Below are 18,581 nucleotides of genomic sequence, written 5' to 3'. Positions count from 1 at the left end.
TTTTAGTTCTGAAGATGAAGGATTTCAAGGCATCTCGTGTGTACACAGAAGATTCAGAAGGGTGACGTACAAGGGGAATGCTGTCAAGGCCTCCTCCACGTTAGGAGAGGCAGGCAGACTTTAATTAATGAAGTTAATTATCCAAGGAGCAGTTAATGATTAATGAGTTTGTTTTCACATTTTCTAAATTCAGGTAAGCAGTTGGTGTCTCCTGACCTTCCTCTAGGTGCCTAGAGGCTGTGGAACGGCCGGCCTTGGGGATTCAAAGCTCCCCCAAGAAAAAGGGGGCAGCCCTGAAGGTGGACACAGCACAGAAGTTGGGCAAGGGGGAGCCTCAAACTAAGAAATTTAAGAGTTAAGACCATCGTTTCAGGGGCGTGCGTGTTTGGTTTAGCATTTCCTACAGCTGAAAGTCCGTTCTGCAGAGCTGTCTTCTTGCACGGATCGTCTGGCTTCTCCTTAGTGTCTCAGCAGACACTTTTAAACAATTCTTGGAAGCATTCTGAAACGCTTTCCATCTGGGGTTGTCCTGCATGTGGTTTGCATGAAGAAAAGATGGGTGTGAAGTCAGAGTGGGATGTCTGTGGTGTTCGTGTGATGCCCTGGATGGTGCGTGTGCAGCATGGGCTGGGCTGACAAAGCCAGGGCTGGTGACGTTGAAACACCTTCAGTAAGCTGCTGACTAACTTCTCCCGTGTTTCCTGTGCCATTTCTAGTGGATTTTTTTTTTTTTTTTTTTTTTTTTTTTTACAATACTCAGAAGACTCTACTGTGAAATGTGTTTCTGTTGCCTTGAGCATGACTTTTTGTTTATTAGGCTTGCATCAGGGATGTGGTGTGCTAGTTTTTGTTTAGTTTCCTTTTTTTTTTTTTTTTTTTTTTAATCTTTGTTCTGCTTTATGGGGCTTTTGAAGTGACAAAGTTCAAGCTTACGTGAATCGTACAGTGGACCAGTATGTACACAAACCCAGTTCCATGTCCTCAGCTTCCAGCCTCACAGAGGAGGATTATGTTTACTAAACAAGCCAAGGGTCTTTCAATAACTGATTATTTTGATTTGCTTTTTATACACCGCCAGCAGCAGCGACTGTTAGGAAGTAATCAAGTGAGAATTTTGTTGTTTTTTTTTTTTCCAGCTGAAACAAGGTTTAAAATTGGATTTGTTTGTTTATATTTGCTCTGTCTTCAGGTGGTGAAGAGCCTAATCAAAGTTTAAAAAAATATTTTTCCCTCTTCATTCTGTTAAAGGCATATCACACCAGAGAAGTTCTATGTGGAAGCCTGTGATGATGGAGCAGATGATGTGCTGGCTATCGATAGAGTCTCCACAGAAGTCACTCTTACAGGTACTTCCCTTGCCAGTGCCTCTTAATACAAAGCTTCTTTGTCCTTTGGTCTGTTATTTTGCTCCAGGCGCTCCCAGAAGATCTTCAGAAACTTACGTTGGTACTGAAAGGTTTTTTTTATCTTTAGGGATTTAAAACAGGGTGTTCTATAAATAGTGCTTTGTATTCTGTCCTGCAAATAACTTTGTTTGTGATGCCTTCTCCTTGGGGAATTTGTGCTGTGGGAAACCAGGGTAATTCTCCTGCCTGTTCTCAGTAAAACCGTCACTCACACCGGTGCGAACTGACTCATCCAGACTAGTTGGGATTGGTGCTGCAAGCCCAAGATCAAGCATGGGAAGGGTTGGATGCTGGGCTTCTGCAGCGTCTGACAAATGATCTCAGTGCTGGTTTTTATCCGGCACCGAAACCAGAATTTTAAAAAGCCTTTAGAAACAACAGCAGTAAAATAAACAATAATGAACAGCAACAACCTCACTGTAAACTTAGTTCTATTGTGAATACGGATTCAAATGTCCGTGCAGGTAGTCTTAGGCATGTAGATGTCTTCAGCGTGTTAATGTTTAATATATCTTTAAGAATATGAAACTAACATTAAAAAAAATCAAAGAACTTGCATTTAATGACACTGAAGTTAAGGCTAGGGGTGACTTCCCTTTTTGATACTTTGGGAGTTGTTACCTCAGTAATATTGTAGCACTTCGGTCTGTTTAGCGACTGGTAATACTGATATAAAAGCAGTAATTCCTTTCCTTTTTATTAGACCTCTTTGTATAAAAGCAGTGTGCACATCCCCCTGTTTTTGGTGTTCTAGTATAGTATGTCAGCTTCTCTTTCAAAATTTTCCCTTCAAAACTGTTAAGACAGCTCTCCAAAGTTTTCTGTTAGTCTAGGTCTGTTTCTGTTACTCCTGTTTTATGAGATGAATCTGTGAGGTGTTTAAAGCACAAAAAAAAATCAAGCACTGTCTGTGTTCTCTGGACTTTGGAGTCAGGAAAAACGCTTAACTTTGCTTTGATTTTTTTTTTTTGTTCTGTGTTTAACTTCTCTAATATCGATTCTGCTATTCCAGAGAAGAGGATAGAGGAAAGATTAATATGTTAGCAGTTGTAATTGATAGTTGGATACCTTTTGGGTTTTGGTATGTTCTTTGGAATACTGTATTCCTTGCCACATCAGTGCTTTTGTTGGTAGTGCTACAGAGAGAGATGGAAGAGCACACTGAGACTTCTGAAATGGGAACAGGCTAAGTAGAAGTAATCAGAAGTAGGAGTCACAAGCACTTGTAGCTTGTTTGTCCTTGGTGTCTTGATGGATTCAAAACAAAAAGCTTCTGGAAGCTGGCAGGACAATACATTGATCAGGAGTCTACTTGCTCTACTATCATGTGAATTGAGTCTAAAGTCGTTCAATTGAATGACTACTTTGATTAAACAAAATAACAAATTGTGTTAGTGCTTCCACATCATTTTTTTCCCTATCAGCCATTAAAATTCTGATGCATTGCTTCCAATGCAGGCAAAACTTGATTTGGCCAAGAAGCTTTGACAGACTTAGTTTTCCAATGTAGTCACAAAACAGTCTGAAATTCTGATATGTTTTGTTTCTGACTCTTTTTTCCAGTTAAAAAAGATGTCCCCCCTTCTGCTGTTACAAGGCCTATATATGGTATCTTGGGAACAATAAGATTGGTGGCAGGTAAGCTGCACTCATCAAAAATACTTGGGGAAAATACATCGCTAAGGAAGCTTTAAGGACAAAAATAGTCTTTGTGGGTATCTGGTATGTTTTATTCAGCATGGTGGCTTCTTGTGGTTGCTGGAGGATGGAGATCTCCAAATATAGTTGACGTGAATGTTCATGACACTCTTAAATCCATAGCTGCTCTAAAAATAGGGGTAATTGACAGCTTGTTGATATTTGCATGCAACTGAAATGCGTTCTTAAATATCTGTCATAACTGTAGATGAAGTTCTGTTTTCATCTTAGCTGGAGGATTTAATGCAGCAGTCGCGTATTTTGTTGTGAAGCTTGACTTCAAGTCAATGTTAATGCACAAATAACTGAGTGACAGAGTGATGGAGTCTTTAGGATGCAGCTCTTTAGCTAGTTAATGTATTAAAACTTCTACAAATCTGAAGGAAATTCAGCATTGTTGCAATTCATCCATTTTCTTTCAATTAGAAAATTCTAGGGAGTTACAGGATAAGGTAAGAACAAGCTTCTCCTGATTTCATATTAGCAGTATTTGGATATAAACAGTCACAGCTACAAATGAATATGATACATGAGGTCCAAGCTTCCAGGAGAGTAATCACTGTTACCCAAAAGATTTTTTGTGGGTAGACTTTTTTTTTTTAAGAGATTGAAACTAACATAGTCTGAAAAATGATGTAATAAGGAAAATACTGACTGAAGGCCTCCATATACGGAAAAGAATTAAGTTTGATCTTTGTGGTATTTTCAACTGAAACAAAGTTTCACTGTGCTAAATACGGTGACTTCTGACAGGATTAAACAATCCAACTTGATATGCTCATACTCTGAACAAGAATTGCAGAGCAAGAGCAGTGTAACGCTTGGCAAGCCCTGGTTGTGTTAAAATTGCACTGCCCCAAAGGGAAATTTCCCAAACTTGAGGTTTGGTGATGACTTTCATTCATCTGACTGAATATTGCACCAGAACATGCAACTTTTGTCTGTAGCCTGTTTTTCCCCCACACTCCCCGAAGCCTGGCGCTGTCAAATACAGCTGTCAGCTACAGATTGGATCAGTTAATGTTTAGCTAAGCATGGTTAGGCATTTCACTGTTATCTGGTGACTGCAAGGCTGGTTCAATATCCAGCAGTGCAGCATCTCTAACAGGCATGAATATTCTTCCCCTATTAGAGTACAAGGGGAAAAAGTGATGGAATAGTATCTGAAATGTTTGAAATCTCAAAGCAAAGGCCACATACTCAAACAGGAAAGGACAATATTGAACATTCATGTTGGATTAAATGCCTCTATTTGTACAGCATCTTTGTGGCAAAGTTGTGAACAAAAGGCCCTGTTTTGTAAGATACCTGAATGCTTGTGACATACCAACCAAAAGCAATACTTATACCTTGATGCAAGCATACTAGAGGCTTCTTAAGTGCTTGAATATTCCATCAAAACAAATAGTATAAAACTAGAGCTGGGGAGTTTTTTTTGTTTTGTTTTGTTTTTTGTTTTTTAAAAAAGTGGGGTGGGGACTTGTTCTTCAACTGACTAAGTAGGCTAGATACTTGATATAATAATTAACCTGCTCATAAAACTTGTTGTATCTCTAGGTAAAGTAATAAAAAAATCTAATTGCCAAAGCAGAAAGAGTTCATGTTGCAAGCTGTACATTTAGCCATTGTTTTCTTTTAAATGTTTTACTGAAGTACTAGATTTTGTGGTTTTGTGCTTCTGCATGGCCTGTGTATTGGTTTATTCAAATGAAGCTTGGAGTAAACATTTAATAGTTATATGATGTATGAAAGATATTTTTTTTCTCTGCCAGTGTACTGTCTCAAGAAATCTTTTCAGAAACAAGGTGGCACCAAAATAAAGCTATGTTGCATTTTTCAGCAAGTGTAAATCAGTTGCTTGGAGTGTAGTGTCATGTAGGTTCTTTTTTGCTTTGTTACTTATGCAACCAGGCAACCAGTAGACTTGCCCTCTTAAATTATTAAAAACAAAACCCCTACTCTGCTCTGTTTTGAACCTTTTAGGACAATTTTTTTAGCCTAAGGTGAGGAGGCTTCTGGAATCCTAAAGCATGTTTCTGGTATGTCTGTGACTTGCCTTGAGCTTGATTTGGGAAGCACAGATCCATTGGCCACTTTCTACATTTGAAATGCTAAAAGCTTGGATCAAACTTCTAGTAATTGTAGCTGACTACTTGTTTCTCCTTGTCCATTTAGTAAACTCCTTAAACTTACTGAGTAGTTAAAGATCTGGGAATACAGAGAAGCTTGGTAGCTTAGCAAGTGTGTTTGTTCTTCACAGCACCGAGGGGCTGGAACAGAAACAAAGTCCTAGGTGGAATGTGAAGAAACCTTGCTCTTCCCTATTGGTTTGTTTTGTTTTGTTTTTTTTTTTTTTTTGCTATGGTTCTAGGCTACTTTTCTTAAAATTAAAAAAAAGTACTATTAACTTTAATTTTTTTGATTTATAGGCACGTATCTTATTGTAATAACAAAAAAGAAAAAAGTAGGTGAGATTTTCAGTCATGCAATTTGGAAAGCGACAGACTTTGACATCCTCTCCTATAAGAAGACCATGCTGCACTTAACTGATATTCAGGTAGAAGTGGATTGACTGGGGGGTGGGGAGGAATTGCTTATGTTGATCCTTATTACCACAGGGCCTAATTCAATGAAACTACAAAAGCTGGTTTTGTTTTTTTTTTCTCAGAATTTCTTTTTAACTATACTTGTATTCTGATTTCTTCAGACCACTTTAATTGTTGGAATATTTGGGTGTGGATGTATATAAAGTGATGTCATTTGAGATAACCAACTAACATTGTGCAATTTAGAGTATCAATCCCATTGAGTTTGACCAGTGTCTTGGGCATTTTTCCCCCTTTTAGGATGGTAGAATATGGTAGGATGAGGTAGTCTGTTGTGTTGTATCTGTTCTTGTTCCTGAATCCTCTATCATTTTTCCTCCCCTCGGGGCCTTAACGAAGGCTCTGCTTGCCTGCTGTACTGCAGAGGTGTTCTAGTGCTGCATTTTGTGCAGGCTGTTACAAAGCAGTCTTCCCAAGCCAGTCATAAAACCACAACCCTCTTCCTGTTGCATCTTTCTCTTAGCTTTACTCTTCTTACAGTCTCTGAAATAAGCTGCCTTGCCAACATCTAATTATCTGCATTGCTTAATTTATGGAATTGTTCAATTACATAATTACCCAGCAGGGACAAATTGATTTTGAGAGGGAGGAAAAGGGTGAAGGTTTTTAAAAATAGATATGTTGTGGATTGATAAAGAGTAGATAAATGTCTAACCATCGGAGCTGAAAGGGAATGTGATTCTCCTTTCGGGAAAGGAACGAGATTAATCAGTATGAATCAGAACACATTAGTTATTGGGATAATTTTAGCAGTAAGTTTTGTAGCCTTTCTTTTGCATTCCCATCTTGTCTTTTTTTAAATAAATATTTTTCAGGGGAACTAGCTTGTAAGAGCAGGGTATTTTGACAGTAATGAATAACAACTTCTATTTTTCCTCTCAACAGTTACAGGACAACAAAGTATTTTTGTCAATGCTTAGTCATGTTTTGAGTGTGGATGGATTTTACTTCTCAACAACTTATGATTTAACACACACTCTGCAACGGTTAGCCAACACCAGCCCGGAGTTCCAGGAAATGAGCCTATTGGAGAGGGTAAGTATTTCATCTTCGTATCTCTCTTAGATGTTGTCAATCAGTTCTGCATGGCATAAGTTGTGGTTGGCATTAAATCACAAGCTAAAAGCTTACAAAAAGTTTAGGATGAGATTGCCCCATTACACTTGAGCCTAAACTTTATGCTCTTTTTTTTTTTTTTTTTAACAGTAACCTAATATGCACTAATGCCATCTGCTATTGTTTAGCATGACCCTCACTTAAAGTAAAAATGACTTTATTATTTTAATCATTGAATTTGTGAAATGGATTCATGTCTTGATTAAATACAAATCTTATAATAGTGTTTTCCCTTCCCCCCCACTTCTATATTGCTAAACTGTAAGCTATACTATCTCTGATCTTGTCAGTCAAGCTGTGTTGAAGCAGTTCTCTTGATTAAGAAGCTGTGAGAGCAGGAAGCAAAAAGCAACCAAGCGAGTGTGCAAAGTACATTAAATAAAATTATAGTTCAAGTCCGCTTCATGGTGTGCCTAGAATAAGCTTGGGAATTGCTGGTGTGTACTGCTTCAGTAGGGAAGTCTGTTACTGTGGTGTCCACACCGTTACAGCTGAGCATACTCATCCATTCAAGTTTCATAGCTTGTTAGCAACATCAAGTTTTAGAAACTTGTTTGAATGTGGTGTCAGACATTTAAATCAGGCAGGTTAGAAGTGCTTTCTGAGATGTCTGATTTAAATGAATTAAAAAAAAACTTGAGATGGAATTTGCCTCTGCCTTCAATATTAAACACTTCTAATTGCAATGGGGAGGAGGGACAAGTGTATGTGTGGGGAAAGGTATCTTTTTTCTTTGTATTCTATTATTCCAGGATAATGTGGAACAAAACTGCAAGTTTATGGCTCTTGGCACTGGTATTCTATATCAGCATATAAACTATGCTGATTCCTTACGTTTGAAGCATGGATTTAATATGTTGTTGTCTTAAAGACAGCAGAGCCACGCAGCCAGACACAATAGAGTTAAAACTGTATTGTGCTTCCAGAGTTCCAGAATTCTTATTCTGGTAAATAACTGTATAGTGCAGCATAAACAAGGTTTAAGCTGCCAAAGCAATAAAATGCTGAAACCTTGTAAGTGAAAAACACTTTCTTCTTCTATTGGCAGTAGAGTCACCAAAATGTTGCCTCTTCGTTGCTGAAACTGTCTACTCTGGAGAAGCAGTTCATTTTGTTCTTTCTAAAGCTTAAGCAACAAAATTCCGGTTTATAACTAGGGACTCTTTTGTACTATCAAATGCTTTTCATGTGGTCCTCATGCAAGGAAGAGCAGTTGCTGACATGAAAAGATTGGTTTATTGTAAAATTGTGGCACCTTAGAAGGTTGCTTGAAAGATGAATCATGTCTTTTCTTAAAGACTTTGAAGTAAATTCAGATGTTAGTTGGCTAAAACCATTTTAATGCAGTGTTGTACTCCTTGTTGCAGTATTTTGGTTTAACAACAGACTGGTGATTTCAGGCATTTCCATCTCACCTCTGCAAAAGAAGCCTGGCCTGTGGTTGGGGTGTGTGTGGGGGGGTCCTTAACAGTCCTAGTAGAAGGAAACAACCCCAATATGAGGGCAGTAACACATCATGCCATGTTCTTCGACTAGTTCAAACCCTACTTGTGGTATCTTCTGGCAGATAGCTTTATCTTTTTCTGTTAGATCAAGGAATATTCCAACACTGAGCTTGAATTATCCTCATCCTCATTGATACATTGTCTTGCCCGCCTCATCTTAGAGTTGAGATTTGTGCCATCTCCTTAGAGCCTGCTCTGTGTTCTGCAGCAAATGTCACTGGTGACTAATCTGCTAGCTTTTTGGAATGTGCTCAGCAACTTGCTCAAGACGTCCTTGATGTGAACTGGGAACAGGAAACGCATGAAGTTGAAGAGAATCATTTATGCAGCTAAAAATATATTTTCTTCAGCTACAACTATTGTTCAACTTCTGATTCTCAGGATTATAAGGAGTTCTGCATGCAGTAATAAACGCTCTCCCTATCTGCTCGCCTTAGGGATGTTACCTTGCTATTGTTCTTAATTTGGGGTAATCTCTTTGAGCTTTGTTTATGTAGAACAAATTTGAATGTTTTCCTGATGCTATAGCTGAATTGCTAATGGCTTAGCACATCTGAAGGGTCTGGTAACACCCCCCTCAAAGATGGGAGAGAACTGTTCTCTAACAATTCTAATTTTATTCAGATTTCTACTTGAAGATATATGAATGGTACTAGTGAAAGAAGGGTGTTCCACCTCCATGCTCATCTGTCTAAACATCTAAACTTGCATAGTGCATGGTTACAATGGTATTACCCTTATGTTGAATTAAACAAGTGAGGGTTTCTAAAAGCATAATTTATTGTGGTTTTTCTTTTTTGGTGCAGGCAGATCCACGGTTCGTGTGGAATGGGCATCTTCTTAGAGAATTTGCTGCTCAACCAGAGGTAAACCCTTTGTATTGATTATGTTGATACAAGATGACTATACTTTTAGTAAAAATATACAACATTTTCCTATAATTCTCTCATTTCAGATAGAAATCTAGCATAACTTGGTTATATCTTCTAGTTGAACACAGTGATAGTCTTCTACTTTTAAGTTTCCAACTTTATGTCAGTGTCCTCAATAGCACACACAGTAAAGCTGGCTCTTCAGAGGTGTCTGCTTTCAGTTTACATGAGCATGGTGTCAGCACAGTATCTTTTGGAAGTGTAACTACTAACTTTTCTTTAGGTATAAGCAAGGTTCAGCTCACCTCTCTGAGTGCAGTTTAAACTCTGCTTGCCTGTTGAGTAGGTCATAAAGCTGACACTTGATTAGGACACTTTATATTCTTCATATTTCCAGTAGAGACTAACACAACGTAACTTCTGAATTCGCTTAGTCCAGCAAATACAAGTGTAGGACCATGACTGCACCTGTAGTACCTCAGTGGCCAGACTGATCCAAGTTCCTTCCTCCTAGAGGCTTTAGAAATGTATTCAACTTACGGAATTGTCTGCACTACAGCAAGCTTTTCTCTTCATCTGTACTTCCCATTTATGCAAGTGCATGATGCAGTTTCTATTTCTGTCTTGGTAACCTGTGGAGATGTGCTTTTATGTTAAGCGCTGTTTGAAAAGGCTGAATTGTGCACTGCTTCTGGAATGTGAAGATACGAATGAGTAAAGAGCTGTTGTGCATCTTCCAAAGGCGTATGAATGGGGAGATGGTTTAGATGGTGTTATACAAACAAAGCTGGGGAAGTGAGAGAGAACTTGTGGTGGGAAGAGCAAAGAAAGCTAACTGGCTGGCTGGTGAAAACAGAAGTAGGAGGCAAGACATGGAAGTTGAAGAGGGAGATAACTGATGTGTGAGAGGAAGCGTGACCTAATGCTGCCTACAAGTGGTTTGCCATAGTAACAGCTGCAGGTAATGAGATACAGAAATTCTGACTTCTAGCATTGGAAAATTTTAATTTTAAACTTCATTGAAAGAGCAAGTTATTCAGGTGTGGCAGGATGGGAAATATACTGGAAGAAGCATTTCAAGTATTAATCACAAAGAACTATTCCTTACTGAAGTCTTGTGTTGCGAACTGCTATCTCAGCTTACTTCCTTCTGCTGAGATACAGCAAATAAAAGGTTTTCAGTGTGGACTGGTTTATATCTAGCATGTTTGTAGACAAGTAAATGCCTTCTATAGAACAAAGCAGCTTATTTCTGTCTTTAAACTTTTCTCTGAAAGAATTACTGCCTCCTAAATAGAAAGTAAAGGGTATCAGCCGTGTAGATTTATCTTAAACTCTTAGACAAACCTTAGTTAGTAATCTTTTTTGGCTGTTTAATGTTTTTAAAACACATTGTGTGGGGTTTTCTTCTTTGTTTCAGATCCACAGGTTTGCTACGCCAGTGATGCATGGATGTATCCTTTTATGCTGTGAAGCTCAATGCTGAATTTGGTGCTTTGTTTGCTATGGAGTTTGATGTTGGCAATGTAACAACATCATATCATAATTGTGCTGTAATCTGTTCAGATATGAACGCTACATGTAGTTTGAGAGCTCATTTGCATGGTAACTCATCTGGATATTCTGCTTTTAAGATCTAATATACTTATTTTTACAGGCATAATTTGCATAACTGTTTTTAAGGAAGTAAAGGTTAAGATGAATATCAGAAGTGTTCCTACATCAGCCTTAGTGTTTCTCATCTTGCTGTAAGAATACCTACACTTAGCATTTACACTGGATTTAAAATAAGGGAGAATAGTGTTGACTTCAGGAATGCTTGTGAATGTTCCTGTTGAATAAAAAGATGAGTAGTTGTGCTGAAGGCTCCTGGAACACTTCTCCTAGCTGGCTGCTCTTCCTGCACCACACTTCGGGTAGCAGCCTTCTTAGTGAAGCAGTCTTGAGTTTATTTCTGAGAGGGAGTGTAGTCCTGCGAGTAGGCCTAGTGTTCTTTGGAAGCAACGTTCTTCATGCAGCGTATGATCAACAGCAAGTCCCTGCTTCTGACTTGGCAGCGTGAAAAGGAGAGGACAATAATTTATGCAGCATTCTCCTTATCTCTTCTGCTGCAAAGGCAGCTCAGGTGTGTGCAGGGAATGAATGGCTTCCAGGCTGCATCAGTTGCTCTGGTAGGGCTGTTAGCAACTGGCAAACTTCCAGGCCTTCTTTCCTGTGACTTCATTTAATGAAAAATGTTGTGGGAGTAGCTGGAGAGGCAAGGCAAGATAGCAAAAGGGAACTGTCAAAACAACCCAATCCGTATCCTGCTTCTGCAGGTCCTGGGTGGAAGAGTCTGGGTGGATTGCAATTAGCAATTGGCAGACTGCAATTAACACCTTCCTCTGTCCTACTTTCACTATATAAATAATTAGCATGAGTAATACATGGGGCTGTACTGCTCGTATTAACCAAACATGTTAGAGAACCCAAGAATTCAAACTGTTTTTAGTGCTGGAAATGCTGTGAAGAGCCTTAAGCGGAACTGTAATAGTGCCACTACAAGCTAATTCATTAAAATCAAATCAAAGATCTCTTTCTATATATATTTTGTTCAGCTATCCAGACCAGGGTTCTGGTCTTGCAGTGATGAGAAATAATGTGCTTGAGTAATTGAGACTTTGATCAGCTGAAGCCTAAACTGGCACTAGTATTTCCCTTGTTGCTACCCCCTTCTCTCTCCTTCCTCCCTCTCCCTTCCCCTTCCCCACCCCCTCCCCCTCCCCCAAAAAAAAGGCAACTCTAAAAACAGTAAGTTATGTCTTGTTATGTCTTTTTTCATTTTTAGAGTGGATGTAGTTAATAAGCAAATTGACACTTAAGTTGAGACAGACTACAGACAAAGTGATGAATATTACATTACATTCCTGGAGAGAAAAATGTTTTGGATTGCTTAAAGTTGTTTGGGCTTTGCAGCCTTTCTTTCCTTCCAAGAAAGATTTTATATTAGTGTGAGGTTCTGTTGATTGCTTCCGATATGGTATACTAACACTGCTGCCTGCAGAAATTGCCTGGTTCAGTCTTGTGCTTATTTTAAAGCTACAGATTTCACTTATTAATGGCAAAGGATGAAAGCCTGTGTATTCACCTGGAGAAACTTCATGGGGAATGCTGGTCTCTATTGAATAACTTATTGTAAATCTGATAAAGGCAATTGTAAGCAGAACAGAGCAAGAATCTGAAATTGGTTGTTAATGACCTGTCTTTGTTCATTGCTTAAACTTAGTCTTAGGGTGCATTTGTCACTTCGGGTATGTAGCCTGAGCAGGAAAGCATACTTCCTTAAGAAGCTCACACTGAAGACTTGGTGTGGAAGCCAGTCTACCTTACTGCTGGTTCTGAAATCTCTAAGTGTGATATACATTGTACCTTACAGGTACAAGGTTTAATAGTCTTAAGATATTTCCTTCTCTAATGTAAAGTTTTGAAGTGGTCTTTTTTGTTAAAAGCAGTAGGAACAACAAACTTAAGATGGCTTAATAAAGTGGATAAGTTGGCAAGGAATAGAACTTCAGAGGTCAGTCCATTTAATTATATACTTAGGACCATAACACCAGATTAATCTTCTTTTAGGAAGTACCACTTCCTAAAAATTATAGCAGTTTCAATGTATGTTCATCAGTGATATGCCCTTTATGCTGTATTTTGAGCAGCCCCTACTGATACTAAGAAGTTAAATTCTCTCAAGTTCAATGTTTACCTGTTATTGATATGAGAAATGTTTCCAGTTTTCTTTGAATGTGATTGCTTGGTCCCTAGATGTTGACTATTTCTTGATATGTAAAAATACCCTAAGGAAAGTTTGGATTTTTTTTTCCTTATTGATATTCGTCAGTTATCACTATGCACTCTTGTTCTATTAATGGCAAGTGTTTTGACTGGCTGCTTGTATCCAGAAGAAGCTGTTTCAGGGCTGGTGTACGCTACTACGTAAGAGGTAAAATAAATTATCTTACTTTAGATGGAATTTGCTTTTTTAAACATCTTACTTCCTCTAAGACCAATTGCTGTACCATGGATTGAATAAAAATAGTTGATATCAAGACTTTAGTGCTTCAAAAGAAAAACAGGAACCTGTATGAGGAACTGAGGCATGTTCTGATATATATTTTTTTAAATTGTCTCTTCTTTATGCCTCCCAGAGGTTACTGGCTTGATAGGGGTTAAATGCAAATGCATGATAGCCCTTTTGGCCTACCAGTAAACTAAACTGAAAGCATCATTGGTGCTGCCAGGGAAACCCTGAATAGTGATGTTCTCTAATTGCTTCAGGTTAAAAAGTGAACAAGGAAATGGTTTAAATTATTTTCTTTGCTCTGTGTGAGTCCCAACAACCATGCTTTCGAAGAAATAAGTCAGTTTATGCAGTACCTTTGCTACTGAATTATGGATGTTGTAGTGTCAAAGCACTTGTGTTTTTATTTTCTATTAACCTATTCAATTTCTAGGACTGGAATTATCAAAATGCAGTAAGCACAACTGTGCTTCAGTAATTCAATTTGGTACAGATCACGTTAAACTTCTGCTAAAGGCATTTTTAATTTACCATATTCAGGCAGCCCTGGTATTTTCATGCTTTTTTGTGTGTTTAGAGGGGAAGGGTAGGAAGCCTTTTGCTGTTATGTTGTTGCTGTTCTGCAGCTAGCCTGATGTGGTTAATAAGATCTTTCTCCTACTTAGGTATTGATTCAGAAGGACATGCAGCTAACTTTGTTGAAACAGAACAAATTGTGCATTACAAGGGGAGCAAAGCATCATTTGTTCAGGTAAAGTCAGTGTAATGAGCTGCTGACTCGCTTAAGGGGTATGTGCATGTATAGATAAGTCAGTCTTTCTGTATTTCTGTAGGTTAAATATTTAAAAAATATGTGCACGCACACACAAACTAAACCAGCCCGATTTATTTTAAAATGGCAAGTAAGTTTGTAAGTTTTGTTGTTTAAAGTTATTTATGTGTTCTTTTTCAGACCCGTGGATCAATTCCTTTTTTCTGGTCTCAAAGACCAAACCTCAAGTATAAACCAAAGCCACAGATCAGCAAGTCAGTAAATCATGTATGTGAGTGCTTGTTGTGTCTTGGGGTCTCAATGCATTTCTGGGCTTGCGTAGATATGATAGGGTGGCAGACTTATAATCAGATGAATAAAAATAGGCAATATTGTTTTCAAGTAGCAGTAAGAACCCTTGTATTACCTGAGAGAAGTTCAGAGCCTGAAAAAAAAGTTCAATAGTGAGGGTAATGTTTTCTCTTTGGTTCTTGTTTGCAAGAGTTTTAGTAGTTGGACAATGCTCATTATCCATGCCTGCTTTAAGGAGAGCTGCATGGTCTTGGGGGGGGGGGGGGGTGAAAGCAGGAATATACTAACACAATAGAGAACAACATTTTTTTGGTTATAGAATTGCCTATGCAGTATCATCAAAAAGATGATTGTGATTTACAAGAAATTCCTCTACATCTTAAATCTGTCATCACATTTCCTTTCTTTTCTAGATGGATGGCTTCCAAAGACATTTTGACTCACAAATAATCAGCTATGGAAAGCAAATGATTGTTAACTTGGTATGTTTTCACTTCTTCCTGAGAAAGTGGCTGTTCTTTCAGGCAGGCTTACAAATAATGCTGTCATTTTTCCTTTATTTCCAGGTTAACCAAAAGGGTTCTGAGAAGCCTCTTGAGCAGACGTTTGCAAAAATGGTGAACAGCATGGCAAATGGAATGGTCAAGTACGTGAGAAGTGAAATGATCCATTCCTCTGTTTAAAAACTGAGCTGAATGGTTAATGCTTCATCCTTTCACCAGATAGCTGGTTTGTTAGTTTTATTTTTATGAAGTCACCTGCATGTGACCAGTACCCCTACCTCAGAGCTTACATGCTAAGCAGGCATGGGACTGGAAATGGGACAAAGGGGAGACAAAGCAAAGAAGGGAGGTCAAGGGTCATGGTAATGCCAGCATTGGAGTAATGGTATGCTATGAGAACTGTGGTTTGGAGATCTTCTGGCTTTTGGGGGGAAAATCATACCCTATAGAACAAGCTTCTGGTAGAAGGGCTTGGTTATGTTGCTAGCTTAGTAGGGGAGTGCTAAATGTGAGCAAAAGAGTATTGGAGATAAAGCTGGAAAGAGTGCTCTTCTCACACTTGCACTAGGCTGGTATTGATATTTTTGCTGTACAAAGTTTGTGGAATTCTGTGCATCTTTATTCTCAGTTCCACCAGCTGACTCTCTAGCAATACGTAAAACTTTGTCAGGGTGTTTGTAGTGATGATTTCTGCTCTGTATGTGTCTTTAAAAAAAAAAAAAACATTTCTCACTTTTTCTTAATACTGCCAAATTCCTTTTTCTATTTTTAATTTTGACTGGCATTTACCTGCCAGACTTACATGACTTGAGTCTTCAGTGCATGTATGTGATTTTTCTTCCCATCAATAGCCTTTACAGATTGGCAAATAGCTTTTGGATTACGAGAACTTAAGGGGAAGATCTTAATGCCTTGCAGTTCACAGCAAATGTATATGTATAAATGTTAAATCAAACACCATTAACCTTAAGCACTGTTTTATCAGAAATGAATTGGCTGTTAAACATCTGACTTGGAACAAGATTTTAATTTTTGTTATGGCAGAGAAGCTGTTCAAACAGAACTAGGTTTGTAGAGAGCCATTGAGGTATTTTGCCTCATGCCAGAGGAGAATGTTACGTTTCAACACCTGTATCTCTGTAAGTGAGCAAGTTCAGTGTGTTTGCTTGGATCCAAAAAGGCAGAGGAATTCTGGGCAGGCACTGAAATCCTGTCAGTGCTCAAATATCCTGACTGATGCATGCTGGAAGCTCTCTTAAAAGAAAAGCAAGTCTTTTGTCACTGCCAGTTTGACAGATCAGCCCTTCCCTGTGGATTTTTCTGATACCTTCACTGCAGTATGTATTTAATCTAGAAAGATGCTTCTTTCTCTGAACAGATACATAGCATTTGACTTCCATAAAGAGTGCAGTCGGATGAGGTGGGATCGACTTCAGATTTTGGTGGATCAGCTAGCAGAACAGCAAGATGAGTTTAGGTAAGGCTGGTTCTCTCACTTCTGTACTGTTAAAATAAGACTGTTTTCTTGAGTTAAGGAATACTAAACAGACCTGTAATCTTCTGTCAAGATGATGTATTCCTATACATCAATGCTTTCATATCTTTTATCTCTTGCTAATACCTGGTGCAAGGTTAAAGACCTGTTAGTAGGTAAAATACAGAGCCCTCTTTTATGTCCTAATAAAAAGGCTTTGAGAACCACAGCAGTCCTGTGTTGTACCTTAAGAACTGCCTTTGTCCTTTAGATAAATGATTTAATGAAGAAACCAGCATGCATACAACTGAAGTTATATTTAAAAAATAAAAAAATTTCCTTTCCTGGTAGTTTCTAAACCAGGAGTCATTCCTTGTGTTAACAGCAAAACTTTCTGTTATGTGATGTTAAAAAGTTAGTGCTCCCTTGGCTCCAGCCCTGTACACACTTTTTGTTGTTTTTTGAAAGTGTTTTATATCTTTAATGCACACTGTTTGTTGTAGCAGACCTTGGTACTAGCTGATTGTTGGTCTGTGGTAACAAAAGTAGAAACTAAATCCACAAGAAACTAAATCCTCACTTTGTTTTTAAGTCACATAAAAGCAGATTAAGCGTCCTTACTTAAGTATGTATCTTGTGCTCTGAGTTTATTGCATTAAGCAATTCTTTGTCTTTCCTACTTGTAGATGTGTAGCTTGATAGGACAATGGCATTCTTTGTTCTGCTTCTCCGATTGCTTCCTTCCTGTTAGGTCCTGTGTTAGCTGATCTACTTCCTGCTTTAGGCACACTACAGAAATGACAATGTTCTAGTAACTAAAAAGAAGCGTGAGGTGCAGAATAGAACAGGAGTTGCATGGATGAGATAGATTGCTTCGATTGAAGACTGTCAGAACAATATGAATTTATCGTGTGGTAGTGAATACAGTTTTCCCCACCCCCAAAAATGGGCCCTTAACCCTCCTGAAGAGCAGAATAAATTGGTTTCAGAGCACTTCAAAGAAGGAGAAATAAGTGTAGGTTTTCTACACAGCAAGGATCCTTTATTAGAGTGAATGCTGAGAATCATATCACGTGTTTACTGTCAACTGCCACTGGAGGCTTACAAAAGAACCAAGCTGTCTTGAAATGAAAAAGGAGGTTGTGTCTGTTACAAGATAGAGAAATGAAAGCTCTTCCTCAAGATCAGGTTGCTTCTACCTTGCTTTGTTTTATTTCATCTTGGGTGACCATTGTTCAAATAGTAACAGGAAATACCTGAATTCTGATGCTCTTAAAAATAATTCTGCACCCCAGAGAGAGGCAAACACTTCCATCTTCTACAGATTGCAAAAGATCCGGTAGAAGGTTTACTCTTGTGTTTTAATGATTTTTAAAGAGCTGTTACAGGATATGCATTACTTAATCTGTCATGAACCAGAAATGCCTACTCTTCAGCTATGCTACTTATCCTAATACCAGTTTTAGGCAAATCTTAAGGGAGGAGGGGAAAACCAAGTTTTCGTGGGTGTAAACTCCTTTAATCATTCAACAATGTAAAACAGTTTAATAAAACTAGTTCTTCAAGAATTAGAAAACTAGATCTTCTTAACACAGGGCTGATCAAAGTAAATGCATATGCTTCTAAGTAGGGTTCTTGATTTTTAGTACTACATAACTCTAGTATCATTTTTTTAGTCTTAAAATGCTGTGCAGTAGCAGTGGATCGTATACTGGTCCAAATTCGGAGTTCAGAATTACCTAAGGGAGTAACTTAATCTACAGAGTATGATCTGCACATCTTTAAGCAACTGGGAGCTTAATGCTGCAGCAGAAGGATAAGTCCCATTCATGTATCCAATGGATGATTTGATTTGCTATTTATTTCACTAGCTCAGTTATCAAAATATTTGCATGCAATTCAATGTTTAAAATGAGCTGTTTAATACCAGTTACTGAGAAGTTGAGGGAGAAGTGACTGGTTTAGTTGGTTTAAAAAAAAAAAAAAAAGAGGTCATGATTAGCATATGTAGTTACAAGAGGGAACACCTGGGTCCCTCAGATCTTCATATAATGGAGAAGAGGATGAGAAGAACTGATGGTAGGAGACTTTCAGCAGTGGCCTTAAAGACTTGAATACCTTTGTGGAAGAAGTGTTCCTGACAGTTTATATTACTCCATGGTGGTGGTGACTGGACTGAAGCTGGTAACTCCAGGTCCAAATCTGGTTACTTTGACGTTTACGCTCTGCTAGTGATTTTGCTAACTGTGGAACTAGGACTATAATAACACACACAAACATAAAA

At 38.3% G+C, this 18,581-nt stretch overlaps 1 protein-coding gene across 1 annotated transcript in view; it reads left to right on the top strand.

The window, feature by feature from the left end:
* SACM1L (SAC1 like phosphatidylinositide phosphatase) overlaps positions 1–18,581 on the top strand; it is a 28,892-nt gene that overhangs the window by 5,152 nt on the left and 5,159 nt on the right. The window contains exons 2-13 of the mRNA XM_084282250.1: positions 1,249–1,346; positions 2,970–3,044; positions 5,534–5,661; positions 6,596–6,745; positions 9,138–9,197; positions 10,624–10,657; positions 13,078–13,179; positions 13,923–14,008; positions 14,210–14,296; positions 14,734–14,802; positions 14,887–14,966; positions 16,202–16,300. Of these exons, the coding sequence (XP_084138376.1) occupies positions 1,249–1,346; positions 2,970–3,044; positions 5,534–5,661; positions 6,596–6,745; positions 9,138–9,197; positions 10,624–10,657; positions 13,078–13,179; positions 13,923–14,008; positions 14,210–14,296; positions 14,734–14,802; positions 14,887–14,966; positions 16,202–16,300 (1,068 nt within the window). The remainder of the gene's footprint in view (positions 1–1,248; positions 1,347–2,969; positions 3,045–5,533; positions 5,662–6,595; positions 6,746–9,137; positions 9,198–10,623; positions 10,658–13,077; positions 13,180–13,922; positions 14,009–14,209; positions 14,297–14,733; positions 14,803–14,886; positions 14,967–16,201; positions 16,301–18,581) is intronic.

The sequence above is a fragment of the Netta rufina genome (assembly GCF_964035555.1).
Source record: "Netta rufina genome assembly, chromosome: 2".
NCBI lineage: Eukaryota > Metazoa > Chordata > Aves > Anseriformes > Anatidae > Netta > Netta rufina.
This window is presented reverse-complemented; position numbering and strand designations above follow the sequence as displayed.